Source organism: Engraulis encrasicolus, chromosome 10 (assembly GCF_034702125.1).
Source record: "Engraulis encrasicolus isolate BLACKSEA-1 chromosome 10, IST_EnEncr_1.0, whole genome shotgun sequence".
NCBI lineage: Eukaryota > Metazoa > Chordata > Actinopteri > Clupeiformes > Engraulidae > Engraulis > Engraulis encrasicolus.
The window spans coordinates 8862098-8872097 of record NC_085866.1 but is presented as its reverse complement, the minus strand read 5'-3'; the positions used below and the strand labels follow the sequence as shown (position 1 = coordinate 8872097).

The window sequence follows — 10000 nt, the reverse complement described above, 5'->3', positions numbered from 1 at the left end:
AAAACTTGGGGGTTTCTTTAGACAGATGCCGCATTAGACCAGAGCTCATCTCTTTTTTCCAAAATGCATCTCATCTTCAAAAAATGGTCATGTTGATCCTTGGTGATGAAAAAAAACACTGCAATATTTGTAAAGTGTGTCGAATATGTTGGGAAGCATTTACAGTTATAAGATACTGAAATTTCAAAATGAACAGCGCTATAAGTTGTATAGGCGAATAGGCCTGCAGATAAATCTATCAAACATTTAGGCTATTTAAACAAAATGACCTCAACAGTTCAGCATTTCTAATGGGGGGGGGAGAGAGGGAGAGAGAGAGAGGGAGAGAGAGAGAGAGAGAGAGAGAGAGGAGAGAGAGAGAGGAGAGAGAAGAAAGAAAGAAAGAGAGAGAGAGAGAAATAAAGAAAAGAGAGAGAGAAGAAAGAAAGAGAGTGAGATAGAAGAGAGATAGAAAGAGAGAGATAAGAAAGAAAGAGAGAGAGAGAGAGAAAGAAAAAGAGAGAATCTGCCACTGACTGTTAAAAAGAGCAGCCGCTCCTTTAAGAGAGGGAGGAGCTCTGCGCACAGCAGCCCACAGCAGCTCCAGGCTGGATTTCTAGAACCTACAGCACTGGCCTTCGGGGATTTGGCCTAAACCCGACAGTTGTTCTCAGAGTTAGAATGCCAGAGGAGTAACAACTTGAAATGAATTCAGTTTGCAAAAAAAAAATCAAGCGCGACAACCGCGAGGTTTATTATTACCGCCTGTTGTATCTCAATAGTCGCAAATGCGTGATCGCAATACAATTACACAAACATTCAGCGAAAGTAGATATTGACAGTTTCAGTTTGACAATCTTCAAAATGCATATCACACGGACTGTTTTGCAATTATGGCACAGGCAAGATTTCTGGAAGTGGTTGTGTTCCACGCAATGCGTGAGGAAATGTAGGCTATGTCGGGCTGGTAGGCTAATTACTAGGGCTGGGAATCGATCCAGATTTGCTGGATCGATTCGATTTCGATCCAGAGGGCCACGATTCGATTCGATTCACGATTCGATTCGATCCGATTCGATATCGATCTATTGTATTGTTGGATTGTCACTTTAACCCATTCATGCATCTTTTAACAACTACAAAAAGCATCATATGAGTGTAGTGAGTGTAGTGTAATGTAATGATGCATCAAACTAGGCTATATGAATGTATATGGCCTATAAAAACATATAGGCTTATATCAGCTTCAGCAGCCAATACAAACATGAAATAGGCCTACCTTGGTATGATAGAGGTGGGAAACTTGGTATGAGAAAGAAAGGTGGTAGGCCTAAATAAATTTAATAAATGCAATAAATAAATGCCTTAGGCCTACACCATGGCATTCAACAGACTATGCATGATGAACCTAAACAGCCTAATTAATATAAATAACAATCCATAAACCGCCAATATAATCTCTCAGTAACACATACTGCTACAGACGAAACCACAGCATAGCATTGGCCTATAGAACACACGCAGACAGACCGTTTGATTGACAGGTCAGGGAGACCTGGTGGGTGGGCGTTGAGTGTTGACGGTGGGAAAGTGGTGAGGAAGTGTTTTTATGCAAACGTTTGATATTGTAGATTGATTATAGGTTGTCTGTGTAATGGGACATTATTAGTGGATGTCGCACTGGTAATCTAGCGCTGAGAAGAGATATCGCTGAAATCTGATGCTGCTTTAGAGCTGTGGATATTTCTCAGTCAACCGTGGAGATGGGCACTAAAAAATCGCTTTGACGCAAATAAATAAAGAAATTCAGAAGCAGTTAACGTAACGCAGCTGTTAATCTCAGTAATTTGATCCTTTCCCACCACGCTCTCTTATCTGTATGGGTGCATGCTTGTGCACGCGTGTGAATGTGAAAAGCACCCTTTCGTCTCCCTTGCCATCCTCGCATTCGGAGGTTAAGTTAGAAGGCGGGGATAATAATTTCTCCTAATTTCAACAGCCTACAAATCATCTACTTTGTCATCCAATTAAAACTCGTCACTCCATCCCAACTCAAAGTGTCTTCCTTCGCTGTTATTAAAAGAAGAAGCGACGGCATTTTTAGGTTTCAAATGAATGGAACCAGCGCGTGTAGCCCACAATGGTTTGTTTGCCGATATTCAATCACATGGCATTTTGGGTTCGTGTTTTTTCTCAATAACACTACTCGGAAATGTATTTGAACCTATTATAGCGTGTTACACACGAAATGCCCCGTGTTAATGCAGACAAAGTTCTTCTGGCTATTATAACTTTGACAGACGAAATAACAACGATGCTGCGCAACGCAACTGCAGGCATTTCCGAAAGCGGTGTAATGTAGCTCCTGGCGGGCCGCGGGAAGGTTGCACTATGCATAAAATAAATCCATGAATAGTCGAAAGTAAAAACTGCCACTACTGTCAGGAAAAGCCCCCGTGTATTTGTGCATGAGTGTGTAGGCTTATGTTGAAGAGAGCTTCCGACGCGGTTGAGAATATAGGGATGGGCCTCCGCAAAAAAAGATCGATCCACAAAGTTTTGGATCGATATCGGATTTTTCGGACGTGAATCGATATTGGATCGTGGATCGATTTTTTGAACACAGCCTTACTACTCACACAATGTCTCTCTATGTCTCACCTCAAACAATAACGTCTCTTTAATCTACCACTTACGAAAAAGCACTCAAACAACACCTACCACGGCAGAGAGATGAATGTTTTCAGCATGCAAACCCTGTTCATATTTAGTTCTGCTGATAGCAACAGGTGGAGAGGAGAAGCGGCTGGAGCGCAGTGTGAAAGCGTCTGTCAATCAAGCGCTATGGTGACGTGCATACCCAAACTCCAAACCTATATTTTGAGTATAGATTAACGTGCGATATTTTCTTTGTCGTGCGACAAGAGGCTCACATTATCGCAGCACGTTAACGCCGGTAACGGCCCACCACTAATACACATACACAGACACATACACACACACACACATACATATACACATACACACACACACACACACACATATACACACATACACACATACACACATACACACACACACACACACACACACACACACACACACATAGACTCACACCTTAAGCTCGACTGCAATTTCCATCCTCATCAGCAACAACATTAGATTCAAGGTGCATGCAACTTACACACACACACACACACACACACACACACACACACACACACACACACACACACACACACACACACACACACACACACACACACACACACCTTCAGCTCGACTGCAATATCCATCCTCATCAGCAACAACATTAGATTCAAGGTGCATGCAACTTACACACACACACACACACACAGACACACACACACACACACACACACACACACACACACACACACACACGCCTTCAGCTCGACTGCAATATCTATCCTCATCAGCAACAACATCAGATTCAAGGTACATGTAACACACATACCATACACGCTTACACACACACACACACACACACACACACGCATACACACACACACACACACACACACACGCATACACACACACACGCACCTTAAGCTTGTCCATCCTGCAGCATTAGGTAATATTCAAGGTAAATGCAAGTGTACTTTCACACAAACGCACAGCCATGAACACACACCTTAAAGATCGCCTCTCAACGTAATTTAATTAACATTGCCGTGTTCCCAATTGTTATTGAATGTGTTACGCGTTGGTCCTGTTTTAAAAAACGTTCTGGTTGCTTTGTTTCAAGACGTTTTTGCAAGCTGGCAAGGTGGCTTGTGGAGAAACGAGAGAGTGTTCCGTGTTTCTCGTGGAAATGCGTCTCTGATTGGCTCACTCCTCCTGCTCTCAAAGAAACGCGTCTCTGATTGGCTCAGTCCTCCAGCCTTGGGAGAGAATGTAATGGGAAACAGAGTCGCCACTTCCCCGGATGGTACTGCACTATAGGGGCGCCAACGGAGGCGTGCAGGCTCCATTCAGGGCTGTGCTCTTTCGACAGCGACCCCTAGGCGAGCTGTAGGCACGGAGCAACCGGAGTGAGCAGGCTTTATGTATGAGGCTTTGTGCTGTGTGTGTACCTGAGAGTAGCAACCAGCTGATAGCTAAGCTAAGCTATGTTTCGGACCACCAGACGTTGCTTGTTTTGAAAACAAGCAGAAAAAAATTACTCGACATGTTTTTAGATAAATGGGTCGATATAAACCTTTGTGGGCAACGCCTTCTTTCGACGTGACGAAACACAGAAAGGCTTTCGTGATTCGCTCGTTTCTCTGCATTATTGATGTAAATTGGGAAACACCGGGAAACACAGCCAGGAGAGTTGACGCACCGCTATGAGAGCCTTGCAAGTGAGTTTAACTTGGGGTGACCGTCCGATCTTCGAAAGGAGTGAGTAAAACTGAGTTTTATCGGAAGTTGGCCTTTAACCTCAAGAACACCTTAACCCATGATGCCTAAGGCACCTGCAAAAAAGGGTGATGAATGCCTGAGCCCTTTTTAAGAAAATCTGTCCTCCGCCTATAGAAACCTAAATATCTAGCACGTAAAAATACCCACTAAGTTGCATTTTAACGCTAAGACCCTCACCTTTCATCAGAATGTGTTCATTCATTTAAAAAAAGACAGAGATTTTTAATAAAGTTGTCTCAAATCTCATGAGCCTGAATGTTGCGCAATGCTAGCCAGGCCGGCTTCAGTGTTGCTACTAGTCAGGTCAGGAGTCAATGCAAGTACTTTCTGAGTTCCCGCAAATACGGGAACTCCTCGCACTTCGTTGGGAAGCAAACAATCATTAGCAAACCAAGGGAGGCCATTTGGGAAATGCTGTTTGGGAAATGATAATTGTTATGCTCTTGGTCAGACCAAGTCTCGAAGAGATTTGAAAGTCGATGATAATCAGGCTAGCGTAATGCAGCTCCAGGCGCCAGGGCCAATGTTGCGCAACGCAACATCAGGCATCAATGGGTTAAAGGTAAACACACCCGTACAGCAACATCTGTTTCAAGGCAGTCACACACACAGGCGCGCACACACACACCGCACCAGTTCACTTCACCGTACTGCACCCTGTTGTCCACTAGGTGGAGGTGGTTGTCTACAGCGTTCCTGTCCACCAGGAACCAGATGTAGGATTGGTAGGAAATGTGACTGATGTTTAGTGAATGCATGAGATGGATGGAAGAATATACACCAATTTTAAGTATGAAATTGAAAGTTTCAAAAATGAATGATTGGACTGAATGAGTGTATAGGCTGTTCTTATGATATTATTATCTTATTTGTCTTATTTGTTATTGCTGCTATTGTATTGTTTTAAAAGCCCTTCTAGGGACGAGCATTGGAAATTAGCTTTTGGCTATAAATGCTATGATGCTTGCTATTTTGGTTGTTATGCAACCTACATGTTATGTATCTGTCCCTATCAAATAAACTAAACTAAACTACTTTCCCATCTAGCACACAACAGACATGGAGGGCAAGCTGACTCTGTGTGAGTGACCATTTAGGAAATTGCAGTGCTTGAAACCAGCACAAAAACCAAGCCTCTGAGGCAGCACGTTCCAGTCACATTGAACCTTTTCATATTCCAATCCAACATCTCAAGGAAGTTCCTGTTAAAGTTGTACTTATCCCTAAAGGGGAAATGAGATTGTAGCAGGTATTAAAGCATTCAGAGCAGTCACCAGATAATAAATAAAAACAGCAAAGACAGATACATGGGTCAACACAGCACAAGGACATGAGGCTCCCGACCAGTTCACACAGAATGGGACCAGTACACAGAGTAAAATAAATAAAAACAAATTATGAAATAAGAGGATAAAAAGCACAAGATAAAAGATCAAAGCATGGAGAGCCGAAGAGTTCATACCAGTCCAAGACTAAATTAACAAAAATGCAATTAAAAGGGTGCAGGAGGAAGCATTAATTGTGCGAGTTCATCATATTTATGGCTGCGCAGGAGCATTTGTATCTCTTCGTCTCCCATGATGGCATTGTGCCCATCACAAGACAGCCTTCTGTATTCAGTGCTGTGTTGTGCAGATTACATTATTACATTACATTACATTACATTTGGCAGACATAATCAATTACATTACATTTTGGAGGACATAATCAAGCCAACATCACAAGCAAATGCAGAGGGGTTATTAACGAGTAAATAACGAGTACACACACAACACACACACACAAACACATACACACACACCCACATCACAGATGTTGACCTCTTTTGTTGCCTGGGCATTGCTATGCATCACATATGTCAACATTTACATTATAATATAGTGTTGCAGCTGTTCTCATCCCAAAACACTGACAGGAGACAGGGGAGCATAAACATGACTTTTATACAAAAAGTCCACAAAAACATACTGTTTAATATTTAATTGAGGTTCGCAGCAGCTGTTCACAACTGGAGTTGCTTCTTAAATATATTTTTTGTGTGTTTAATTTAATGTTTAATATAGATTTGCAGCTGTTTGGGTCACACATGGCTTAATTGACTTCAGCAATGCTGTTGATTGGCACGGTCAGTCTGTCGTCATGACATGAGTGTTAAAATTGTTAATGTCCGCACTGGTGGGAAGGTCACATCACATCTCATTTTTTTTACTCTCTCTCTCTCTCTCTCCCTCGCTCGCTCGCTCGCGCTCTCCCTCCCTCCCTCGCTCTCATTCTCTCTCTCTACACTGCCAGCACTTGTGCATGCTTGAATCCATCTCCTCACGGACAACCAGTCAAGGATTACTTTGACTCACACACTGTCTTTGATTCAAGTTGTGTCGTGTTGCATGTTTTGTAGTTCAGCATGTCAGCCGTACCAGTGTAGAGTAGAGTAGAGTAGAGTATCGTTTATTGATCCCAGGGGGAAATTAAGGTGTCAAGTAGCATACACACATACATAAATAAAGACATTGCCCACAAGACATAGACAATACAGTATTTACACATACAATAATCATATATAGCTCACTGTTACATACATTTTGCCAAGACATCTCTCTCTCACACACACACACTTACACACAACACTCACACACACACACACACACACACACACACACACACACCAAAATATAAAGTGTTAAGTGTCCACAGTGTGATTAACAGTACACACTGATAACTATGTACTCTGTGTCTGTATCCCTCTGTTTGTGTTTGCAGAAAACGAGTGTGTTAACGCGAGCGGGCGAGCAGCGTCGGCGGTGCCAGTCGATGAAGTCGTACCCGTCCAGCGAGCTGCGGAACGTGTGTGATGAGCAGGCGGCCGCAGTGCCCACCGAGGAGGGACAAGACATACTGCAACAGATGCTGGAGAGAAGGTACACACACACACACACACACACACACACACACACACACACACACACACACACACACACACACACACACACACACACACACACACACACACACACACACTGAGGAGGGACAAGACATCCTACAGCAGATGCTGGAGAGAAGGTACACACACACACACACACACACACACACACACACACACACACACACACTGAGGAGGGACAAGACATCCTACAGCAGATGCTGGAGAGAAGGTACACACACACACACACACACACACACACACACACACACACACTGTACACTGAGGAGGGACAGGACATACTACAGCTGATGCTAGAGAGAGACAGACAGACAGACAGACAGACAGACAGACAGACAGACAGACAGACAGACAGGCAGACAGACAGACAGACAGACAGACAGACAGACAGACAGGCAGACAGGCAGACAGGCAGACAGACAGACACCAGCAGATGCTAAAGGCACACAGATATACGCACGTGGACAACTCGTACACAATGATTTCCCCCTGGGTTTCCCGTTCATCATTCTCAAAACACTCTACCCTTTTCTCTATCTTCACTCATTCACCTTCTGCATTCCGTTCACCTTCACTTGTTCCCTTGTTTGCGTGCACGCGTGCGGGCATGCCATCCGTGCGTGCATAGGTGTGGGTGCATGTTTGTTTTGGCATTGCTGAGTGGAGGTGCAAAACGCACACCAGAAAAAGAGGTGCTGGCAACCAGTAAAACACTTGCAGGAGGAGAGAAGTGCTGCACACTCTTGAGTTGTTTCAACAAGTTTTTAATGTGACAACGTTTCGGCCTGTCGGCCTTCCTCAGGTCACGTGACGCGTTTTGGCATTGCAACCACAGACCTACACCTGGGTCAAAGACATCCAACATGTCCTTCAGTGCAACGGATACTTTTGCTTACTGTAAATGCAAAAAAAGAGATTTTTTTTAAATTATTTTTTTTGGCTTGGCTTTCATGCATTCACTTTTCAAAAAAATGTTTTGAAATGTCATGTTTTTCACAGTTACAGTAAGCAAAAGCATCTGTTAGCACTGAAGGACAGTGTCATGTTGGACGTCTTTGACCCACCTACACAGACTACACCTTACTAATGTCAACCACTTGAGTCTACAGTGGCTGTTGAATGTGATCTGATGACAGCTCGGCAGTAATCATGTATATTTAATGGCCTAATGAGACGCTGGGGGATTGAGGTGATGAGTCAATAACTGGTTGTCAATCAGTAAGACCCTTCAGTTCAGATGAAGTCCTTCAGCTCTGCTTATTAATGCTGCCGTAATGGATTCTTCACACTGCTTCTGGCGGTACTGTGGAGCACTATCCAACTGGAGAATTTTGCTTGCCCCTCACACCTTGGCGGTGCACTTAATGCAGCAAACGCATTGTGCAGTTGCCTATGGATTCAACATCCAATGGATAGAATGACAAAATATAACTTGAATTGTGATCAACAGGTGGCAGAGGAAAAGTTTGTAGTGTGCACTGTTGTATTGAAAACAATGGAAACGCAGGAGATACTTCAGATACTTCGGGACTTTTTGTGAAAGCTACATACACTGTTCGTCTTTTGAGTACTCATTATGAACCGCTGATTCAGAGCATCAAAATTATGCCAGAGATTTTACTTTCTGAACCAAGATACTGTGTTGCGGTAAAGGTACACTGTGTAGGATGATGGCCAGGATGGAACTGTTCTGCCCATTCTCAAATTAGATCTTTTCTTGAGTATTCGCTAATCATTGATCAGATATTTACCAGTTTGTCTAACCACATTTCAGTAGGTTTTGCAGCTAAAAATGTCTTTTTTGAAATTCAAAATGACATGGAGAAGAAAATTGCAATTTTCACAATAATAATTAATAATGAATATTTTCGTAATAAATACTTAGAATTTTATGGTGGTGGTAAGTATTCGTGAAAAAGATAACATTTGTGAATGGGCAGCATGAATTCTGGAAATAAACTACTAAAAATATTGTAATATTGTGATTTCTGGTGATGTTCCCTGGCCTGTAGGCACCAGCCGTACCCCAACCTGTACCCTGACCAGTCTCCCAGCGAGGACTGGACTATGGAGGAGCGCTTCCGGCCTCTGACCTTCCACGGCCTCATCCTGCGATCGCAGCTCGTCAACCTGCTCATACGCGGAGTCTGCTACGCAGAGAACCAGTCGGTCAGTGTGTGGAGGGGGGGAAAACACCCTACCTAACCCTTCTTTGCATCCGGGTCAAAGACGTCTTAGTCATTCAGTGTTACGGACACCTTCCGCCGACTGTAACTGCAAAAAAACATGATTTTTAAATTGTTTCAAGTGAATGGATGACAACCGAGGCTTTCATGAATTCCCTGTAACAATAAATAAATAAAAAGAGTCATGTTTTTTACAGTTACAGTCAGCAGAAGGCATCCGTTACACTGAATGACAATGCCATTTTGCACGTCTTTGACCCAGATGCACTTGTTGTTCTGTATATTTCCTATGCACTTTGTATCTACTTGTGATGTTGGCTATGATTATGTCCTCTTTTGAAAGTCTCTTTGGTTATAAAGCGTCTGCCAAATGCAATTTAATGTAATGTAATGTAATATTGTGTGGAGAAAACAGGCAAACAGGCAGACAGTTGCACTCGAGTGCTTTGTTGTGATTTTCTCTTGT

General features: G+C 43.1%; 1 protein-coding gene across 1 annotated transcript in view; it reads left to right on the top strand.

Moving 5' to 3' along the window:
• clcn6 (chloride channel 6) overlaps nucleotides 1–10000 on the top strand; it is a 59915-nt gene that overhangs the window by 18668 nt on the left and 31247 nt on the right. The window contains exon 19 of the mRNA XM_063209568.1: nucleotides 7168–7275. Within this exon, the coding sequence (XP_063065638.1) occupies nucleotides 7168–7275 (108 nt within the window). The remainder of the gene's footprint in view (nucleotides 1–7167; nucleotides 7276–10000) is intronic.